This window comes from Sylvia atricapilla, chromosome 28 (genome assembly GCF_009819655.1).
Source record: "Sylvia atricapilla isolate bSylAtr1 chromosome 28, bSylAtr1.pri, whole genome shotgun sequence".
Taxonomy (NCBI): Eukaryota; Metazoa; Chordata; class Aves; order Passeriformes; family Sylviidae; genus Sylvia; species Sylvia atricapilla.
In genome coordinates, this window is record NC_089167.1 from 1,377,983 (window position 1) to 1,401,520 (window position 23,538).

Below are 23,538 nucleotides of genomic sequence, written 5' to 3' on the forward strand. Positions count from 1 at the left end.
CACTTAATAAGGGAACATGGCTGACCCTCCCCAGAGCCTCGCCCTCCCCACCCCGTTTATTTTTTACCTGTGGTTCTCCTTCCCTGGAACCGTGCAATGTAGAAAAATCAAATATACAAACAAAACTCTTAAATCCATCCCTTTATGTCGCTAGAGTGAAATCTATTTCTCGCCGTTGTTGTTGCTTGCTCGCTCGCTTGCTGCTGTCGTTCTTCTCGAATAAGAACTTGACAATCCCTCTCCTTTAATATTTACACCGAGGAATCCGTTTTGAAAGTTCGAAGCCAAGGAAATTCCCGAAGTCCTCCGCGTGCGCTCCGCACGCCGGGCGCCCCGAGGCCACCGCCACCCCCTGGCCCTTGGGAAACGTTTCCCGCTGGAATTTGGGGTTGGAGCACCTTTGCCTGGTCTCTTTTCCCAGCAGAAAGGTCCCTCCCCGGGCTGTCCCCCGGCGTTAGTTGGGTATTCTCTCGATGTAGATGGCGGGCGCGGCGGAGCGCGCGATGGTGGCGATGAAGCTGTGGTCCCGGCCCAGGTCCAGGCCCGAGGGTTCCGCCTGCTCCCGGGACACCGTCTCGTAGCCCTTGTTGACGTGCAGGGGCTTGTGGGCCTGGCAGTAGCCGATGACGGGCTGGTCGTAGCTGTAGTAGGGTAAAGTCTTCATGTGGTGAGGGACCTGCAGCGAAAAAACGGGATCAGAGGATAGAGAACGTCAGCACCGGGGTAAGCCTCGTGTTGGGGCAGAATCACCAGAAATCCCAATGGAAATCCCAATGGAAATCCCAATGGAAATCCCAATGGAAATCCCAACAGAAATCCCAACAGAAATCCCAACAGAAATCCCGGTGGAAATTCCAACAGAAATCCCAGCAGAAATCCCAACAGAAATCCCAGCAGAAATTCCAAGAGAAATCCCAACAGAAATCCCAGCAGAAATTCCAGCAGAAATTCCAGCAGAAATTCCAGCAGAAATCCCAACAGAAATCCCAGCAGAAATTCCAACAGAAATCCCAGTAGGAATCCCAACGTGGCCACAATCCCTCGGGATCAGCCCACTGGACACACCCTGGAGAGTTCCCAGCTCCCAGCAGCACATCCCACATCCAGCCCCTCTGGAGCAGCACTGCCCAGCTGGGAGAGCTGCGGGCGTTCAGCCTGGAGGATGGAACGCTCCCGGGGGATCCCAGAGCCCTTTCTATGCCTCAGGGGGCTGATGAAAAGGAGGGAGAGGGAGCTTTTATCTGGACAGTGGTTTTACATTGCCAGAGGGCAGGGATAGATGGGATTTTGGGAAGGAATTCCTGGCTGGGAGGGTGGGGAGGGGCTGGGATGGAATTCCCAGAGGAGCTGTGGCTGCCCCTGGATCCCTGGCAGTGCCCAAGGCCAGGCTGGACACTGGGGTTGGAGCACCCAGGGACAGTGAAAGCTGTCCTTGCCCATGGCAAGGGGTGGAATGGGATGATTTTCAGGTCTCTCCCCAGCCAAACCATTCCAGGATTCCATGATCTGTGTCCCCACTCCCACCTGGATCTCCCACCTGGCAGTGCTGAGCTGCTCTCCCTCCCTCTCTCCTTTCCCCCACTTTGTGGGCAGACATTCAAACTGTTTAATTCTGACTCTTTGGGGTGACCCAGCTCCGAAACACAAACCAAGGGGCTGGTAAACCCAACAGCTCCCGAAACCTTTCCCCTTTTCCCAGCGCCTGGAAAGGCTCTGAGTGTTCCCAGACTGCCCAGACCAGCCTGGGAATGTCACAGTCAAAGCCAGCTGGCAGCAGGGGTGGTGCCAGCACAGCTGGAACAGGGGTTATTCCTTGGTGCCAGCACAGCTGGAACATCTGTTTATTGCTGCCAGGACAAAGCTGCTCACCCAAGGTCACGGTTCCCCGCCTTCTTTATCTTCCAACCTCCCCAAGATAAATATTGTCAAAAGCAGCCCCGCTGCTGCTCACCAGAGCTGAGCACATCCACACCTCGTACAAATGCATTTCCAAGCCCTGCCAGATCCATCCTGAATCCCAGCTCTTCCTTATGTAAATCCTCAGAAACTGCCAGCCCCCCACCTGCTTTTTTTTTTCCCCTTCTTTTTAGTTTTTTCCCCCTTCCTTTCCATAAATATTCTACGCTTGCAAATGTTAATCCTACGACTAAATATGATTTATGGCACAACATCAGATACAAATCTTTGCAGATAATTTTATCATCTGCAAGAGATGAGCTGATCAAGTCGAAAGAAATATGCTCTGAGGGAGAAAAACACATGCAGCAGGAGAGAGAGAGAGGCGAGAGTTGATTCTAACGCTGCCAGCAAACCTGAGCTCATTATAGCTGGAGATATCCTACACATAATCCAATCTTGGAACAAATGCCTTTTGATTTTCCAGGCTGAACTTTAAGTGAAGACCACAGAGCTAATTTCTCCCGAATTTTCATTGCTGGGTGCACTTCATCCTGCCCCCACTCCCCCCCAAAAAAAGATTGGAAAAAGCAAAGGCATTATGGCTAATTGGGAAGTTTTGCAGGGTCAGAGTTCCTCTTGATGTGGATCCCCTGCAGAATGCAGCAGAGATCCCAAAAATCCTTCCAAGGGCTGGAATTCAGCTGAAAATATGATTTGTCACACCAGCTGAGTGGCGGGGATGAGGAGGACAAGCTGCTGGGCGGAATTTGATGGGACAGCTGTGCTCACTTGTGGATTCACAGGAACAGGGATCTCCCCTGGATAGAGCAATATCCGTGCCAATATCTGTCAGGGCTGAGGTCGGCCTCAGCTTTAAGGCAGCTCTTTATGGTCCCATAAAAGCCAAGGAGTGTTTGTGTTGTGGAGAGCTGAGGGATGGAGGTCCTGGCTGGGCAGCAATAACACACAGCCCATTAAGCACCTGAGTCCTGGCTGAGAGCTCCAAAACAGGAGTCAGAGGGACCAGCATTCCCACAACGTCCCTAAAAAGTGATAAACACGGGGTTTTTCCAGCCCTTTTCCCAGTGTGTTGGGCAAGGTGAGACAGGAAAAGCCTACAAATATGATTGCCTGGCGAGAGGAACTAAAAACATAAAACCTGTGAGGGAAATAGAAATGAAAGCCAGTTTTGAGATGTAGGCACGGCAGGGAGAAAGCGATTCACTGGTGATGAGTTGGGTGGTAGCAAACAAAGGGGCCCCAGGGAGTAACCCCCAAAGATATCAGGGAAAAGGTGGATTAGAAAAGTAGTCTTTAGAGTTTAGAACACAGAATGACATGGTAATAGAGCAGTTCTCAAATAAAAGTAGTCTTTAGAGTTCAGAACACAGAATTATATGGTAATAGAGCAGCTCTCATTGGCTGTGTGCAAAGTCTGTAGGTTTTGAATCTCGCGCTGGTTGGTCTGTGCAAATCAGAATATTCAACACAAAAGGAGATGTATTGTAACAAGGACCTCAGGTATCTCAGGTTTTCAGAGTTCCCTCTCCCTGCCCTCCACGGAACCATCCCAGAGTGACTCCATCAGTGCCAGGAAAGTTGAGAATTCCCAATGGGAATCATCCCCTGGATCCTTCCGGAACCTTCCAGATCCTTCAGGGCCATCCAGAGCCTCCCAGACTTTCCCTGATACACCTACAACAGTGACTTTGTGGAATCTCTTGCTAATTTTCACTTCCAAGGTCTGTCCATGTGTAAATCACAGCGGTAAGGGTCGCTGGGTGGAGATTCTTCATCGGTGTAAAAAACGGAACAAAAGAGATGTTGTATCAGGTTGATTTGCAGGTTAGATAAAATCAGGTTAATTTGGAGAGCATTTTTTAGGAGGATGAGGCCCAGCAAGGAGGTTTCAGGCCTGGCCTGCTCTTCCTCTCCCTTTTTGGGGCCTGGATTTCACTAAGGGAAATAAAGGAAATAATTGTGTCAAATGAATGTGAGAAGCTTTGTCCTGCAGTAAAGACTGAGGGCAGAGGTGCCACCAGCCCCTGGCAGCCCTTGGGATGCCTCTGGAACCAAGGAAAAAAACCCCACAAGAGCAACTCAAACCTTCCTGGTCACCTTCCTGGTGTCCCACAAAGAGTCCAGTCCTTCCCTGGAAAATAACTTGGCATTTGCAGGAAGACACAAGGGCTCAGATTTTACCTACGCTGAGGTGACTCTAGGTGACACCTGAGCCCCCAAAAAGCTTTTCCTTGGCTCTGGAAACTGCTGCCAATGTGGGGACAATCGTGCCAACATTCATCCAGTGAAATGACAGAAAGCAGTGGTGATGCTGCTCACTCTACACAAAGCTGTTACTATTCTATTTTTACAGCTTCAGAGATCAACAAAACACATTCCGAATCATCCACGTTGCAGAGAATTAATTTTAGAAGTGTTTTCATTCTAGGTTCTGAGGTAATTCCTTTTATTTTTCTTTTCATTCCTGCTATGGAACTAATACCTGAGACACTCAGATGTGACCTTGCACAAGTCATTTTATGAGCTGGAAAATGAGAAGCTTCAGCCCTGCCCCTGCTCGTCCTTGGAGTCTGGAGCTCTCTGAGGTGAGGGCTGTTTGTGCAGGGATTTAAACAACCCAGCTGTGACCTAAGCTGGGCCTTTTCAGCTGCTTTTGGCCTCCAAGAGACAAAAAATAAATAAAAAGCAGAACAAATCCCAGTCCAATAGATAAAAAATTATCCAGACAGATAAATACAGCCCTGGGATTGTGTCACCAGCACTGGAATGGGCTGGTGGTGCAGTCCTCATCCCTGGAGGGATTCAACATGGAATCGTGGAATGAAGCACGGAGTCATGGAATGGATTGGGATGAAAGGGACATGAAATCCCACCCAGGGCCACTCCTGCCATGGGCAAGGAACACCTCCCACTGTCCCAAGTGGCTCCAGCCTGGCCTTGGGCACTTCCAGGGATCCAGGAGCAGTCAGAGCCTCCCTGAGCTGCTGTGTCTCTTCCCGGCATTTCCTGAAAACTTTCTATTCGTTTTTTCCCTTTTCAGTTCCATTTTAATTTCTAAACCCAGCAGTGCCTGATTCCTGCCCTGAAGTACTAAAGGTTTTTGCAGCAGTTAAACATGAATCAGCACGAGAATGAGCTCCAGAGTCACCGACAGTCAATGGACATTTTGGGTTTAGCCCATTTGTGGCACCAGGTAGAACTCAATGCCACAGTGCCCATCCTTCCCTGGGAGGCTGTGAGGGGCTGGGATGGAATTCCCAGAGGAGCTGTGGCTGCCCCTGGATCCCTGGCAGTGCCCAAGGCCAGGCTGGAGCCAGCTGGGATTGTGGGAAATGTGAGACTCATGGTGGGACTAGGGGAACGTTGAGGTCCCTTCCAACCCAAACCATTCTGGGATTCCATGCGCTGGTTTGGACGGGATTTTAGGAAGGAATTCCTGGCTGGGAGGGAATTCCCAGAGGAGCTGTGGCTGCCCCTGGATCCCTGGCAATGTCCAAGGCCAGACTGGAGCACCCTGGGACAGGGGGAGGTGTCCCTGCCCATGGCACAGGTGGCACTGGATGGACTTGAAAGTCCCTTCCCAACCAACCCATTCCATGATGATTTTATTATCCTATCCAAAATTGCAAACAGTTAATTAGGCCTGGAGCTGTTCCCCTGTGAGGGCTGGGAGTGTTCAGCAGGGTTTGGGCTCCAGACCTGGATTAGTTTCCCTGCGTTGACTTCTCAAGCCCACACCCCACAGATCTCCACTCTAAACACAATAAACGTTGCGTCGAGCAGCAGAACACTTCAAACAGAGCTTGTAACAACGAGCACAATTTACATAAATCCCTGGCTACGGCAGGAAGACAAAAGATTCAGCGGTGGGGATTTAAGGAATGCAAATCCTCCCTGTCAAAGTCCAAGTGACACTGGAGAGGTTTCTCAGCTCAGCAGCTCTGCTGTAGCACGAGTGCTCCCCTCAAAACCAGCTGGAGTAGCTGGAGCTACCCAAAATTGGTGTTACTCAAAATTCAGGGAGATTCGGGCCTGAATTCATGAGGTGTCACATGAAATTCAGGGAGATTCTTGCCTGTGTGAGAAAGGCGCTACCCAAAAATTCAGAGAGATTCTGGCCAGCATTGAAAAGATGCTACCTGAAATTCAGGGAAGTTCTGGGCAGCATTCAAAAGGTGTAACCCAAAATTCAGAGAGGTTCTGGCCAGCACTGAAAAGGTGTTTCCCAACGTGCCCTGCTGACTTTTCCTCTGGCAGCCACCGCTGATGTTCAGCTCAACCCTCAGGCATCCAAACATGCAAATGCAGGTACCCACGTTGCAATCTGCATTCTTTGTCTTTTATATTTCTTTGACGCTGCACTGAATTCCATCAGTTTTACTCAGGTTGAAAACGTCAGGGAGCTAGCTAGCTGTGATCATCACACGAGCCAGTTCTATTAAAAATAGTCAGAGTTTAGAGTTCAGCCTGGACTGTGGTTTTTTTGTAAGTGCAGCCGTCAAAACCTTGATTTTTAGTCAAACATCAATAAAAATATTTATTCTGGAGCCTGGAAACACAGGAGTAGGGATGTATCCTCCCAGTATTCCCACTGGAATCAGCGAGATTTCAAGGATTTGGACTGGGGTCTGAGGGAATGTTGCGTGACCTCATTTCCAGAGTGCTTTTCTCTCTCTCTCTCACCTCTCCTGTGTCAAACACTCTCACACATTTTTAATTCCTTGCTCTGCCTCCCAACAGGACACCTCAGACAAGCTGGAATCCAGCCCAACACAATCTCTAGGATGTGACACCTCCCCACCAAGTAATTCCAGGAGGGAATTCCAAGCTCTGTGCCCAGCTGCAGCTCCTGCCCCTGCGTTTCCCTCTGTGCTCACAGCAGCAGCCTCTCTGCAGGGCAAACCCCTCGGGGATCAGAGATGAACTCTCTGCCTCACCCAGAATCACTCCAACCAGATGAAATCACCCGTCTCAGGCTGAAACGATTCCCTGGCGTTTGTTAAATCAAGGTTTTGGGGAACCAGGCCTGTTCTGTGTTGGAAATACGATGAGTTTGTTCTCCGTGCTCATTTTGGAAGACGGATCCCTCGCCATCCGTCATCCTGCAGAGCAGGAGAGTCTTTGTGGAGGCTCAGGAATGGCCGTGGATGTCTGGGTGACTCACTGCCAGAATTCCCAGCAGGAGACAGGGATGTAATCTATGGAAGGACTGGCAAGCCCAGCAGCGTCTGGGGAGAAGTTTGGATGGAGTGGAGTTTGTTTTATCCCTGAAAGGAGACGGTGCAAAAGCTCACGCTGTCACAGGAGCATCAGACAAATGACTGCTCCAGAAGGAGCCTAAAACCCGGATCCTGGCAGGGAAAATGATGCATTTTTGAGTCCCAGACTGTCCCAGCTGCCTCAGTCTGGACACCTTGGCTTTATCCAGGCACTGTTCAGACACTGCAATTCAAACCCTTCAATTCTGGTGCCTCTGTTTTCAAAGAGGAGGAACACCCTGGTTTGAAAACTCAACACCTGCTCCATCCCTCCTGCTGGAGGCTGCCAGGGGACAACCAGCCCTGCCCTACAGGGGACACATTTCCCCTTCTAAACAATAAAAACACAGCATGAATATTCCCTGGTAGTTAAACATCCTCTGGCTTCACATTTTGCTGGTAATCTCCAACCCAGGTAAGCTGATTCCTGTGGAAGTTGCTCGCCCAGTTAATGATTACATGAATTAATTACACGCAACTTTAGGAGCTGTCCATAAGCAGTGGAAACTTGGAGTCACAAAACGTGGAAACGATGTTTTCTCATTAGCGCTAATATTTAGTCTCAGAGCACCGTGACTTCATTGGTGAATTAGCAGCAGAGCTGTTGATAAATCAAATTCAGAGTTCATTTCCAAGCCGATCATAATTTAGAGTAAAAATAAGCAAGATGTTCCGTGGTGGCGCGGCGATTAGCGGAGCACGCGGCTTCACCTCAGAGACAGATTGATTGGGCACATTAGGCAGACAGAGCTGGGATAAACAATTCCAGCGCATTTCACGCCGCTGAAAAATCGCAGGCAACAGCCCTGGAACATCCCTTTGGAGGCAGAGCAGAAAAAAATATCCCTGTTCAGGAAAATGCCCCATCAAACATTCCCGCTCTGAGGGACAAACGCAGGCGCTGAGCTCGGCGCTGAAATATGAGCAGGTCTGTGTGTTCTGCCTCGGCTTGGAGCAAACACAAAAGTGCCTGGCTGCTTTTTGGAACAGGCCTTTTGTTCTGCAATCCGTGTTTCCTCAGGTAATTCTTGCATTGATTGAAAAAAAAAAACACCCCAAAATCTCATTTATTAAAAACATTTAGGCGCTTGGGCATTGGTTTGGCTCTGGGGAGGGTTTGTGAGCTTTGCTGTCACTGGGCTGGAGCCTGTGACATCTGAGCAGCTCAGGAAATGTGCCAGCTGCAGCTCTGCTCTTTTAGGTGAAGGTCTTCAAGCTCCTTAATTAGCCCAGGATTTCTGAGAGGTGTGGACCCCACTGGGAGCCCTGCTGGGGTCGGTGCCTCTGTCAGGCACAAAGAGCAGGAGCCTTTGGGTAGCTGGGGCTGGAGGAACAATTCCCACCGTCAATCTCCTGCCATTTCACTTCCAATTTACTTCCCACTGCAGACAGAGTCCGTGGCTGGGCCTCTGTTGCTAGATGGACGCAAAGAACTTACCTGGTCAGGTTGGGAGAATGAGAAAAGAATGAGGTTTATTTGGGATTTTGACTTATGTAGTCTTTGGAGTTTGATCAGGGATTGGGGGACAAGGCTGGCACCTCTTTGACCCCACTGGTCAAACTAGAAGTCCATCAGTTTGTCCTTCCCCCAGGAAGGAAAGCACAGTTTACAAAAAATCATTTTTGTTTATGTTACAATGCGTGAGAAAACTCCAGTACAAAAATGTAAAACATCGGAAGGCTGAAAAAAAATCAGAGCAACAGGCCCCTCTCTCTTTCCTCCCAAATCACATCCATGGTCTTTGCCCCTGGGATCGAGGGAGGAGGTGGCAGCCTCAGGCTGGAGAAAAGGTCCCACGGGGCATTGAGTCACTGCCCCAAGATCAGGAGTTCCAGAAGAAAAACACCAGTTATCTGCCAGTTTTCTCCAGGAAATCCAGGACAACCTGCTGAACATCCACCAAGAGCTGGTGTTCCATGGGGATGGGGCAGTTCCTGATCTGTTTTTTGGGGATGGGACAGTTCCTGATCTGTTCCACAGGGACAGGACAGTTCCTGATCTGTTTTTTGGGGATGGGGCAGTTCCTGATCAGGTTTTTGGGGATGGGGTAGTTCCTGATCTGTTTTTTTGGGATGGGGCAGTTCCTGATCTGTTTTTTGAGGATGGAGCAGTTCCTGATCTCTAAGAGCTTGTGCACACACAGACAAACTGGAATATAAACCCAGGTGCTGTGCAGAGTTAAGCCTGTCTTAAACAAAGGCCAGCTTTTTCCTTGGATCCCGATCTCTGCAGGCTGTTTTCCTTTGTCTTACTCTTGTTTCCACTGTAATAATTCCACAAACAGATCCCATGAACATCCTGTATCCATTGCTGTGGCTGCCCCTGGATCCCTGGGAGTGCCCAAGGCCAGGCTGGACAGGGCTGGGAGCACCCTGGCATAGGAGAAGGTGTCCCTGCCCATCCAGGGGGTTGGAATGAGATGGTTTTTTGGGTCTTTTCCCACCCAAACCATTCCACAATTCTGGGATTCCATATCCCACCCTGAGCTCCACTCACTCAGACTTGGATCCTGCCAGTACCAGTATTAAATCAAAGTCTTTGGAATCAAGCCCGAAATATTTTGGAGGATGATGGGATTGAGCATGGGATGGCTTCTTCAATGTGTGAAATGGAAAATTTTTCCTTATAAAAATCTAAGGTGGAGATAAAAGGTTGTTTTCGGCATGTCTCAGGCCACATCCCAGTGGGAAAAAAAAAAAAAAAAAGTTGGTGTCAGTGGAAATTTGGAGCCTAAATTCTACAAAGTTATCATTAATCAGGTTCAATTCTTGTATTTCTATGGGAATGGGATCCCAAAATTGGCACGGATTGACAGAAGAAAGGTCTTGGTGGGGAAAATGTAGAGAAATAACAGACAAGAGACACAGGACAAAGATGCTGCAGCCCCCGGTTCCTTCTCCAGGCCCTATTAAAGGTCTATTTGTAGTTCATAAAAAGCCAACTGATAATTAATAACCACAGGAATTAAACAAACATCACTGTGTTAGATGTGATTAGAGGCATATTAACCTAAGAAATTGCACATCTTGGTAATAAGCAATTTAGGAATCTATGGGATTACTTTTCACTTCGTAAAATTGGTCAATTTTGTACAAACTGAATTAAAATACAGCTATTAATTTCTAATTTGAGGTGAAAATATTCACCAAGTTTTAAACCAGCTGCAGGCCAGACTGGGTGCATCAAAGAGAAAACTTTTTTGATTTATTGGGTCACCCTTGCCAAATACATCCCAGGTTTTAAAGCCCTGTAACGTCACCCTGACAGTTCCTCTGACACTGTGAACTGGATTTGAAGCTTTCCTCGCCTTCCCCGACAGATAAATTCCTAATCCTTCTCTCCAATCACACAAATGCCTTCCCCTTTAAAGCAGAACCTCTCCACGGACTCTTTAACTGAGCGTGTTTTTCTAGAGATCAGGAGGAAAAATCATCCACACCCCACTGCTCCCTCCATGGGCAGATTTGATCTTTCAATCAGGAAATGAAAAGGTTTCCCTAAAGGAAACTCCCAGAAAGGAGGAAAAACCTTCTAAGCCTTGTTATTGTTCCTTGGGCAAAATATGTCTTTTAAATGGCTTGATCTGTTTTTTTATGGTGTGTCTGGCTCCTGACAAAAAGCCCCACTGATGAAAAACCCGGCATGAGATGCACAAGAACCTCTGGTTTTAAGCCGTGGAGGGCTGATCAGATGAACAAACCCTCTAGATACTCTAATTAGAAAGCCATTAATAATTGCTTTGAGTGCTCTTCCTATGGAAGTCGATAGGAATGGAAGCCTCAGGGGGTCAAAGAAATCTTGGGGACAGCAGAGTCCCTAAAACATGGCACAGCCCCTTGGAGTGATGCTGTTTTACATCCCAATGACACAGACTCTGAGATTCAGAGGGCTGAAAATGACTCCTTTATTTCTGGGATGTGTCTCCCTTTTATACCATTTCACACAGACCAATGGGATTGGTGACACAAAGGCAAAACCTCTTCACTGCCATTGGTCAGAGCAGAGGGACATCAAGGAGAAGTCCTTCCTGGGGAAAGGAATGAATAACAAAGTTACAGCTACAAAAACATTTCTCCTGTTTCCAGAAAATTCCCTGGGAAAAGGATTTTGGAAAACTAAAACACCTCAGGCACAGAACCAAGGCTGCAGAGTAGTTCCTTGTCCATAGGTAAAGGAATCCCATCGGGAGCCTGTCCATACCTTTGGTTGCCCAGACACACAGACCTTCCAAAATTGGAGCCAACTCAGCTTTTATTTAGACACCTAAACCTCTTTTCTTTCCCTCAGGAATTTGTGCTCCCCTCTCCTGGCAGAGCTGCAGGCTGAAGGGAGTTTGAACTCAGCCTCCCAAAGGTGCCTCCAGCCCAAGGGAAGAAGGAAAAAGAGCAGAGAAGATGTTAAGAATTTCATAACGACTCCCTCAGAGCCTTCTCCTGACCTCCATCACTCCCAGCTGGCCGAATTCCTGCCATTTCAGCCCCAAAATTCCATGGAGCTGGACCTTCCACAGAGCCCGGAGCGTCCTCACGTCTGGGGCCAGAGCGTTGCGTGGGGAATGGAGCTCATCCTTCAAAAAAAGGAATTATGGCAATGAAGGAAAAGGTGCAGCTGCTCTTCCATGCAGTGATCCAAAAGATGGCAACCTGCTCCCTCCATTACTCCCAACAAATAAATCCAGGATTTAATAGGAACATCTGATAATGTTGCTGCCACGGTGACAGATGAAGGCGCCGCAGAATTAGTGGAATAAGTCTGTGTCTCATATTCAAACACTGCTTTTCATTAGATCTGCCCAGGATTGATGGGCTGCAAAAGAGCTCTCCAGGAACTGATGGCTTCTCCAAAGGTTTTTAAATACTGTTTCAAGTTGTGCATTGATCCTGTACATCAAGAGAACAAAAGTGTGTTTCCTAAAGCTGGGGGAACATGACTCAAATTGTACAATATTTTGTCCTGGAGACATGAGGAGGTATAAACAAGGCACGTCATGGCTGGTGATTAAACCCACACCAGTGTGAGAAAAAAGGGATAAAAAGAAATGGGAATTTTTTTCCTCCACTGTTTTCTTTTTATTCAAAACCCTAAAGATTTTGGCTGTAGCCAGGTGACTTTCAACCCATTTTGATTAAAAAAAATTGCTTAGAACCACATTTGTAATTGGCACATTTGTAATTGGCACCTTTGTAACTGGCACCAATTCCATTTAATATGGCAATAGTAAAAATACAAATATCATCCAGCCCCTGCACCCCCGCCAAACTCTGAGAGGACAAAATCCTGCTCTGCCATCATTTGAAATTCAGTGCTCAATGCTGGCCTAAGCAGATAATTTTTTTTTTTCTCAGTCATCTCAGGGGTCATTTTTTAGAGAAAACTGGTGTCAAAGGAAGGAATGAGTGGAGGAAAAATGAGAGGGATGCTCCCGCTGCTGTTGTTTCACCTGAGCTGGGGCTGCAGCAGCCTCTCCACACCCAGAGCTGCTGAGCAGGAATGTCAGAAACTCGGGGAGATGCAGGAAAAGCCTCACGAGTGGGAACTAAGCACAGTCTGAGGAATTCTTTACTTCTCCTGAGGAAACAGGGAGAGAAATTCCCTCCACAGGGTGAGAAGTCAGAGGCTGCTGGCACTCCTGGGAGCTCCTCTTCGTACTGGAGGTCCCGGCAGGGTTCTGCTCCTGGGAAATTCCAAGGTTTTAATTGGAATTCTTCCCCTAGCAGAGGAATTGGTGAGGTGACACCAACACGAATCCAGGAGCAGAAGTCCTTCTTTTCTTTGGCTGTGTCACTTCCATCAGCCGTGAGGACACCCTGGAGGGTACCAAGGGTGACTCACGCAGGGGACTCAGGGTTTGTGTCACCACCACCCGCAGCCAAAGGAGGGAACAATCCCTGCCTCTGGCAGCACCAGGAGCTGAGCCAGAGGGAAATGATTATTTTATGTTGAGGGAGGGAAATGGCGGAGGGATGGGGATGAAGATTGGCAGGAAGGTGTCCTGTGGGGGTGGCACTGCCAGGGACAGAGGCTGCAGGCTCTGGGCTCAGCACTGCCTGAGGGCTGTGGCTCAAAGTCAGCAGAGACCTTGGAGAGGCTGGAGCACATCCTGACTCTGGGAGCAAACCCATTCCCAGCTCCAAACCCATGGGACACAAACTCTGGGAATTCTTTTGCTGGGAAAAAAAATTGCCTTTGCTGGGAAAGCAAAGGAATTCCTCATCCAACTGGGAGATCATTCTGCTCAGCCCAGCAGAGGAATTCCTCATCCTTTGGGAGTGATGCTGCTGATGCCCAAAGTTTGAGATTTCATGTATTCCAGGTTGTGTGGTGCCCAGGGGTGAGCTCTGAGCTCACAGTCAGTGTCACTCAGCTCTGCACACAGCAGGGACACAAAACAAATCCTTCTCCTGCTGCACACCAAGGACAACTTTCAGCCCCAAAGCACAAACAAGGGTGGGCTGGAGGAGGGACAAGAAGGATGGGACCTCACAGCCTGGGGCTGGAATGGGACAATTCAACCCCAATGTGCAAATGGACCAAAACCTATAAAAGTGTGAGACCTTGTGACCAGTTGTCCATTTTGTGTCCACTTTGTGTCCATTTTGTGTCCATTTTGGGTCCACCTTGGGTGCAGCCCTGGCCAGACTCTTGTCCTGCCCAAGGTTTACCCTTAAAGGCTTTTCAATAAATCTCTGCTTTATTCTCCAGCTCTGTCCAGTCTCTGCTCCAGCTCAGCCTTCCCAAGGCATCACTCACTGCTCACCCTGGTAAAGGAATTCCTCATCCTTTGGGGGTGATGCTGCTCACTCTGGAAAAGGATTTCCTCATCCTTTGGGGGTGATGCTGCTCATCCCAGAAAAGGAATTCCTCACTCATTGGGAGTGATGCTGCTCAGCCCAGCAGCTGGAGGAAAAACCTCCCTGCACCTCTGAGGCTCCCTGGCTGCCCAACTACAGAGATACTCCTGGTAGTTACAGCTGCTCACCCTCACTCCCCCGTGTCTAAACAAGACGCTGCAGAGTCAAACGAGGACTCCAAGCTCCTAAAAATCCCCGGGATCCTCGGATATGGAATGCTGCGACTCCGTGTGTTGCTCCTCATCACGACAGCGTTCTGCCACTGCTCGTCTCTGACAGGCAAAGCAGGGAGGTGACAGCAGCATTGTCACCAAACGCTCCTGGCATGGCAAACAGGGAGGGCAGGAGGGGCACGGTGAGGGGCTGAGCCACATACTCAAAAAAATTAATCCCAAACAGGGGCTCTGTGCTCCAGTCACGTCCTGCAGAGTCCTCGTGTGTCGGAGATCAAGGGAGCAGAAAATGAATGTGAGAGAGTCCGGCGTTGCAGGCAAGGACGCTCCCCAGCCAGAGAATTCTCTGCTGATCCTCCACAGAAAACAAACGACTTTTTCATTCCTCTTGGGCAGGCGTTGCAGGGGAATCATCGGGAAAGGCATTTCAGAATCCCTGGAATAAAGATTGAGGGGGGGAATATCCTGGGCTTGGCAATTTTGGCTGCTACAGGACTGAGAGGATCCATTCAATTATTACACGAAACAGTGGGAATTATTAGTGAGCAACAGTAGATTAGGGACAGTTTTAAGGCAGAAAGGAATGTGTGGATGGCATCAAAACCCCCCTAAACCAAACAGAAACCCCAGATGAAGCAATTGGCAAAGCAGGAACTGTATGACAGGAGAGGAGAGCACTGAAACGCCAGAAATTAAGATTTTGGGAGAAGTCTTGAGACAGCTCTGCTGCCACAGGAGCTGTGGCTGCCCCTGGATCCCTGGAAGTGTCCGAGGCCAGATCCAGGAGATCTGGGAGAGGAGAAGGTGTCCCTGCCCACTGCAGGGGTGAGACTGGGTGGGATCCAACCCAATCCTGATCCTGTGAAATCTCAGTGAATTGGCGCAGAAAACACACGGTGAAGATATAAAGAAAAAGCTGCTCCGAGCTGTGTGCTCACCAGGGAGAGGCAAAGCAGAAAAATGTGAATTTTGCCCCATTTCTCAGTCCGGACACTGGTCCAGGACAGACCAGCCCCGGGATCCCTCTGGAGCAGCAGGCAGGAGCCAAAGGCGGGGTGTGTGAATCCCGGCCGAAGGATGGGAATAGCTCAGCTCAGACACATCCAGGCGGGAGAGAAGCGCTCTTGGATGCAGCCAGGAGAGGGCTGCAGAGCACCTGGGCTGTGCGGGCTCCGGGACTCCGCCAAAAGCCCAAAATGTGTCTCGTTCCTGACAGGACACGAGCGATGTTAATGAGCAAAAGCGGTGCCTGTCCTCCCGGGCTGGTCCTGGGGCTCGGACAGAGCTGTGGGGATGGGGGGAAAGGGAAAGGAAAAAGGGAAAGGAAAAAGGAAAAAGGAAAAAGGAAAAGGAAAAGTAAAAGGAAAAGGAAAAGGAAAAGGGAAAAGGGAAAAGGGAAAGGGAAAAGGAAAAAAGGAAAAAGGAAAAGGGAAAAGGAAAAAGAAAAAGGAAAAAGGAAAGGAAAGGAAAAGGAAAAGGAAAAGGGAAGGGAAGGGAAGGGAAGGGAAAGGGGAGGGAAGGGAAGGGAAGGGAAGGGAAGGGAAGGGAAGGGAAGGGAAGGTTGAATTAAATGAAATAATTTAAATGAAATGAAATTAAATGAAATAAAAATAAAATAATTGTTTTCTCTAAAACATGAACCCAAAGAGAAGCTGATCCCATCCTGATCCTTTGGGATCATCAGGGATTTTGGGACTGTCAGGAAAGGAAAGGGTTCAAAAAAATCCTTCAGGAGAGTAAAACCTGCCCTGGGAGCCAGGTTTGGGAATATCTGCTGTTCCTCTGAACAGCCTCTGGCCCAGCCAGGCACAAACCAGAGGGGTTCCAGCCGCTCTGGTGTTTTCTGAGCTGGTTCTGTCCAGGCCAGGCAGTGCCAGAGTGTCCAAAGGGATCAGCCAACAGGGAATTCCACCTTTTCCCTGGTGGAACGTGGGGCTGCAGCTGTTCACAGCCTCTGCCTGGGATAATCCCGGAGTCCTCGAGGGTTTGGGAGGGACCCTAAAGCTCATCCCTGACATGGGCAGGGACTTTCCTCGATGAGTCTGCTCCAAGTCTTGTCCAGCCTGGCTTTGGGCACTTCCAGGGATCCAGGGGCAGCCACAGCTCCTCTGGGAATTCCATCCCAGCCTCTTCCCACCCTCACAGGGAGGAATTTCTTTCCCTTTCCTGGCTCTACACCCACTGCAGCCACCTGGAACAAACCCCCAGTGCCTGCTCCACCAGTAGGGTCTTGGTGCCTTCCTGACCCACTCCCTGCCTGCACCAAAACACCAGGAGAAAGAAATCTAAAGATAAAGAAACGTCTCATCATCCAAAATTTGCTGTTTGCCGTGCCCAGGGGCCTCAGCAAGAGCTGGAGCTGCTCTTGGTCCCCAGCTCGGCCAGCCCTTGCCCTGCAGAGCTTGTGCTCCAGACAGGAGGGACAGATGAAGGGTGGGAGAAAGGAAAATAGCAAACAGGAAAAAAAGATCTCGCACAGATTGAGGGACAGATTTTTCCACGAGCTAAACACATGAATACAGAGCTCTTATCCCTGGATGACTCCCCGTTGTCATGTGGCCACGGCGGCTCCGGGTGTGAGTTTGGGGCAGCCCAGGGGGGAGCAGATCTGTGGAGGACAGGAGTTGGTGGTGTCCACACAGCTGGTGGTGTCCACAGGGCGTCCACACAGCCACTCTGTGAGGATTGACACCAAACGGGATCCCAGAAAGTCCCAGAGCAGCAGGACAGACCCCGCTGCTCCTCCACCATCCACAACCTCCACTCTGTGAGGATTGACACCAAACAACTCCCAGCAATTCCCAGCAGCAGCAGAACAGACCCTGCTGCTCTCCCAGCACCCAAAACACCCACCCTGTGAGAATTGACACCAAATGAGCTCCCAGCAGCAGCAGAATGAGCCTTGCTGCTCCTCCACCATCCACAACATCCACCCTGTGAGGATTGACACCAAACAACTCCCAGCAACTCCCCAGCAGCAGCAGGACAGACCCCGCTGCTCTCCCAGCATCCATAACACTCACCCTGCCAGGACTGACACCAAACGGGCTCCCAGAAAGTCTCAGAGCAGCAGGACAGACCCCGCTGCTCCTCTGGCATCCACAACATTTTTAAACTCCTTTATCAGCACAAACCCCCCGAGCATTTTATCACAGAACTTTCAAGGCTCGTTGGTTTCAGGAAAATTCGGCTCCCCTGTATAAAATCCTAAAGTTCCATCTTTTTCATGCTGATTTTTTTTTTGGGGGGATAAAACAGCTGGAAAATGCTTTTGCTGATGGCCCAAGCACTGCCTAGAAACAACTTTGGGACTGCCTCTATTTCTGGCTCTTTCCAGAGGTTGGGTGTTTTTCCTCTTTCCTCAACTTTTTAAAAGTCACGAGGAGAACGTGGGGAACTGGGATGTTCATCTGGCTAAAGATGGAAACTGAATCATCTGCTGACTTTCAAAACTGTGAAACAGAGGTGAAAATTGGGGAAAATTAAAGGGAGCTGGATGCCAGCCTCCTGGAATGTTTCTGTACATCCCAGAAATTCCTGTTATAAATATATTTAAGTTACCTGAAAGTTTTTGGAAGTCTTGTGGTTAAAGGAGCCTCTTCAGATTGTTTATTTTTTAAGTTATTAATGTGAAGTTTAGTCCTGCTGTTGCCCAGATCTGTGTCCACTGCAGATGGAAGAGTTGGATCCCTCCAGGATTAACATCTTTAATGATTCCATCCAACCCATGGAGACAGCTCGGGGTGAGGAATTGGCACCACAAACTTGGGTCAGAAAAAAACTTCTCTGGGTTTGTTTTTTTTAATTCTCATCGAGGTTGTTCTGTTTAGCTCGAGCTAAATTGTGTTAGAACCAGCAACAACTGCCTGAAATCCTTCACTTTTATGGAACTGTGAAACTAGAAACACGTAACTGAGCCTGTTTCCATATAAATATGGAAAATAGATGGATATTATTCTCCAGACTCACAAGCAGAAGTGAAGATTTGGGGCTTACGCTGCTTTGAGTTCCGTTAATTCACTTGATGGCTGTAGAATTCCTTCTGATTTACACAGGAATTTTCCCCTGGGAGGGTGGAGAGGGGCTGGGATGGAATTCCCAGAGGAGCTGTGGCTGCCCCTGGATCCCTGGGAATGCCCAAGGCCAGGCTGGAACACCCTGGAACAGTGGGAGGTGTCCCTGCCCACGGGGATGGAGCTGGGTGAGCTTTAACGATGTCCTTCCATCCCAAATCATTCCATGATTCTGTATTTGGATGCATTAAATCTCCCCCCTGCAGATTCCACTCTAAATCCCGGTGCTGGTGACTGGGAATGGTGTGAGCAGTAAAACCCAGCCCAAACACCTTCCCCTCTCCTCTCCAATCCATTTTTTTTCCCCAAACTCCAATCAGCCTTGATGCTTTCCTCCATTCTTTGCCATGGAAACTGATTTTGGCTTCCCAGAACTGATTTTTAATATTGTTTATTAAATGCCACCCCTCCTGGAAAGGCTGTTGATCCCAGAGCCTGGGTGTTTTTTTGGGAATTCCAAGGGCATTTCCCTACAAACCCTGGGTCAGAACAGGGCGAAGGAGGAGGGAATTGGGGTGTCCTGTCACCATTGTCCCCAAACACAAACTGCTGGGCACAGGATGATGCAAATGAGTGCAGAATTGGTAATTTCGTGCCTAAAACTCTTTCAGCTGCTCTGTCCATCCCGGAATCCGGCAGCAGGGAGGGTTTGGGAGTTTTTGGGAGGGTTTGGAGCACAGCTGCAGTAGCTGAGCTCTTCTCTTCAAAGGCAGATCTGACCCCACCGAGCTCAGCTCATTCCCACCAACTGTTCCCCTCCCACCAAAAGCTGCTTCCTGTTAATTTGTGTTCCTTTGATGTCCCCAAACCTCCCAGCTGTCCCCCAGCTCCTTCACCGGGGTGTGCCTGTCCTTCTCAGACCCCCAGATTAACACTCTTCCATCTTTTCCATCTTTTATCCCACCAGCATCTTTTCACAAATCAATCCAGAACTTGGGAATGAGGTTTCTACACTTTTTTCCTTCTGAATTCTTCCAGCCGGGGCTTGATCCAAACTCGAGGAAGAAAAGAAATGAGCGAAGAAACTGCAGCTCAAGCCCCTCTAAATAACCCCAAAAAAGAGCTTTTAGGTCTGAGACACTAATGTGGATTGGCAGTTTAATGCAAGTGGGACAGAATTAATGGGAAGCCTTTCCCAAAGGCTGAGATCCATGGATACTTTTCCAAGTGGCACATCCAGCCCCAGCAGAGCACAGGGAGCAGCAAATGTGTGGCTGGGAATGAGAACAAGGTTTTGGAGCAGCCCTTTTTCCTGCTGGTACCATCCAGGGATGGATCCATCAAATCCTGCTCCCAGGGATGGATCTCAGCTCTTGGAATCCAATATTTCAGTGGGATTTCTGCTGCCAGAAATTCACTGGGGTTCACAGATTTCACTGGGATTTCTGATGCCTCGTCCACCTGGCAACAACCTGAACTATTCCAGGGAAAATCCACCTCTTTATTCCCTACCCAGGAACGGGGAGGGGGAAGGAATTGCCCAGGCTGGACCTTCCTGCAGCCCCCTTGGATGGAGATTTCACCTGGAGCTCTGGATTCCTGAGCACAGGCAAGGAAAGCTCCCCAAGGAAAACTCTGGCTGGAAAATACTCTGTGTCAATGAGGCAAAACATGACTAATTTGGTGCTCCTGAAGTTTTATTGTGCAATTCCAAGGAATTTCTCCTCCTGTGTAGCTAAAGCTGGCGAGTAAACAGTTCCTTATAGCTGCCTTTAGCTCATTTGCTGTAGAGAGGGGAAATGTGTTTTTTTTCAGGAAATAAACCCAAACCAGTCACCTATTTCAACCCATGGAAGAATTATTCCCACTATTAGGAGCTCACAGGCTCTTCCAGGGAAATATGACCAGGACAGAAGAAATGTGCAGTGCGTTTTTGGATTATCAGAATTTTTTTTTTTTTTTTTTTTTTTTTCAGAACTCCTGTGAAATTAAAATTTGAGGGGGGAATCACTTGAAAATTCGAGGCCACCTTGAATCTGTGCTCCAAACCATGAAAAGGGTTCAGTGATTTCTGCTGAAATCTGGAGCTGTTCTGAGCTGTCAGGCACGACAGAAATGCCCAGGATGTGTTCCAGATGTGTTCCAGATGTCAGGGCCACATCACACAGCCCAAAATCCGAGATAAGAAGCCACAGCACCCTTTTATCAACGAGAATTTGTTCTCTAGGGAACAACAGCACAGATGGAGCTCCAGCCTCCACTCAGGGTGGTCTCATCCATGGGGTTTCCATACCTCAAACTCCTCTAAAAGCCTCCAGGGGGGATTTGCTGATCTGTGATTTTATTCCAAACCCAGAGCCATGTGAAGCCTTTCCTTTAACCCTTTTCCAGGGAGATTCTGGAGTGGATAAACAGCTGGATAAAACCAGAAACTCTCTTCAACTCTACTGTGCCTTTGTTTTTTTCCAATAGTTCTGTATCTTTTTTATTTACATCAAAGGTCCCAAATCCCTTCCGTGGAGTCACCAGATTTTGGTGGTTAAGAGTTGTTGGAACAGGGATGCTCCAAAGGCACCAAACACAAAATCTGCTGCTCCTGCCTGGCCCAGCTCCTGGAGGAAAGCATTTCTCCTTGGATTTAGGAGCCAATAGTACATTTACACTGTCAAGGCTGTTGTTATCCTAGAAATTATTTTATTTCTCAGTGCAGTAAGACTGGTAAGGAACGATGTGTGTTTTTGAGTCTGTACCTTTTGTTTTTCTGAATCTGTCTCTTTGTGTTTTCTCAACAGTTCTGTATCTTTTTTATTTTTATTTTCAGGAGTTATATCTGAGGTCCTGAATCCCTTCCATGGAGGCAGCAGATTTCGGTGCCTGTTTAAGAGATGTCAAAGCAGGGATGCTCCAAAGGCACCAAAACACAAAACCTGCTGCTCCTGCCTGGCTCTGCTCCTGGAGGAAAGCATTTCTCTTTGGATTTAGGAGCCAATAACATGATTCCAGAGGCAGCAAAGGCAGGAAGCAGGAGGACAAAACCCGAGCACAGTTAAGGAAAGCAGCATGAGCCCCTTGGTGCTGGGGAGCACCGCCAAGAGCCACGGCAGCCATGGGGACATCGCCAAGCTCATTCCAGCCTGGTACAGCTAATTCCAGCATGTTCTAGCTCATTCCAGCATGTTCTAGCTCATTCCAGCCTGTTCCAGCTCATTCCAGGCTGTTCCAGCCCATTCCAGCTCATTCTAGCTTGTTCCAGCTACTTCCAGACTATTTCAGCTAGTTCCAGACTATTCCAGCCTGTTCCAGCCTATTCCAGCTCATTCCAGGCTGTTCCAGCTCATTCCAGCCTATTCCAGTTCATTCCAGCCTATTCTAGTTCATTCCAGGCTGTTCTAGCTTATTCCAGCCTATTCCAGCTCATTCCAGCCTATCCCAGCCCATTCCAGCTCGTCCCAGCCCATTCCCAGGCAGGGAAGTCCCACCCTGCCCCACCAGGCAAGATGTAAATCCATCCCACCCATTCCTCTGCCAGGCCCTGCAGGAGATCAGGGTTAGGGTTATGGTTAGGGTTTGGGTTTGGCTTAGGGTGAGTTCGAGTTCGAGCTCGAGTTCGAGTTTGAGTTCATTAGAGTTAGAGTTAAGGTTAGGGTTGGTGTTAGAGTTAGGGTTAGGATTAGTGTTAGTTTTAGGGTTAAGTTTAGGCTTAGGGTTACAGTTATAGGTAGGGTTAAAATTAGGGTTAGGCTTAGGGTCAAGGTTAAGGCTAGATTTAGGATTAGGATTAGGGTTAGGTTTAAGGTTAGGGTTAGGATTAGGGTTAGCTTTAGGGTTAAGGTTAGGCTTAGGGTTACAGTTATAGTTAGGGTTGTGTTTAGGGTTGGAGTTATCTTTGGGGTTAGGGTCTCATATTCCGGTTTTCTCCAGCAGGGAGAGCCTGGCAGTGACATTGTGGTCACTGGAGTCTCATCATCATGGATAAAGGACCCGTGACTGCTTGGGGCCACAGAATCCTGGAATATCCTTGCTTGGAAGGGACCCCCAGGGATCAGAGCCCAACCCCTGGCTCTGCACCGACCCACCAACACTCCCATCCTGTCCTGAGAGCTCCTGGAGCTCCAGCAGCCTCAGGGCAGTTCCCATTCCTTGGAATGCCCAGTCACTGCCCATTCCCACCCTCTGGGGGAAGCTCCTGCTTGTTCCCCTTTGGAATTTGTGCAGTGTGAGCGTGGAATAACTCCTGTGCTCCCCAGGAGCCAGCAGCCAAGGCTCCCTGCAGCCTGACACTCATCCCACATCCTCCCACCCAACAATGGCTGTGCGCTCAACAATCTCCCAACAACAACCACTTTGAGTATAATTAAGTAATTAATTATATTTTCTAATCTATTAAGCCTTGATTGCTTATCAAAGCATTCAGCTGGATCATTTTCCTCTTGTCATTTCCAATTAATTTTTTTTTTTTTTTTTTTTTTTTTTTTTTTAAGGAGAAAGTCTCTCAAACTTCCTGGGGAATCAGGAGTTTCACTGGAGCAGAAAGAGGAATTGCTGATTTTTTTTTTCCCCCTTCAATTTTTGGCTTACTAAGGAGGAGGGATGTAGGATAAAAGCCAGTGAGAATTAGACAATAAAAGCCTTTTTTCTGTGCTCTTTGCCTTCTGAAATATTTGGAGTGTCTCATCTTTCTTTCCTGTCCTACAATGACTGAGCTCTGTCAAAGTCCCTGGGGTTACCCTGCTCTGGGAGAACTGGGAATCCAGGCCACATTCCAGTCTGGATTGTTAAAAATCACAGAAATCCAGGTGGCTTTGGGATGGGAGGGACGTTAAAGATCCATTCCCACCCCTGCCATGGGCGGGGACACCTCCCACTGTCCCAGGGTGCTCCAGCCTGGCCTGGGACACTTCCAGGGATCCAGGGGCAGCCACGGCTCCTCTGGGAATTCCATCCCAGACAGAAATTCCTTCTTAAATAACAGTGAGTATGTGCTCCACGGTGTAATCACAAAATAACTTTTTTTCCTCCCCATTAATTTGTACTGTAAGTTTAGGCAAGTGCAGAAAACAAGTGAATGTCCAATAAAGGGGAAGAAAAACTTATTGCCTTCGAGAAGGAATTGTTTGGGAGAAAAGCCACACAAATGTGGGGAATCTTTGTTCCAATTAACTTTTTTTTACCTTTTTTAAAAGCTTATTTTACCTTTTTTACCTTTTTTTTTTTAGTGTCATGAGGCACTTCATGACATGGAATTTATTTGGTTTAACAACACAGTCTGCTCTGGCCTCATAGAGAAAAAAAATAAATGAATGTATGAAATGAATACCAGGT

The 23,538-nt window shown here is 48.5% G+C and overlaps 1 protein-coding gene across 2 annotated transcripts in view; it reads right to left on the reverse strand.

Moving 5' to 3' along the window:
* Positions 1-393: 393 nt before the first annotated feature.
* Positions 394-23,538, reverse strand: part of LRRTM4 (leucine rich repeat transmembrane neuronal 4) — a 163,489-nt gene continuing 140,344 nt past the window's right edge. Inside the window, exon 3 of one of the 2 annotated variants that reach the window (XM_066337182.1) lies at positions 394-676. In XM_066337182.1, the coding sequence (XP_066193279.1) occupies positions 455-676 (222 nt within the window). In that variant the 3' untranslated portion in view covers positions 394-454. The remainder of the gene's footprint in view (positions 677-23,538) is intronic. The other variant, XM_066337183.1, reaches the window with a different exon arrangement.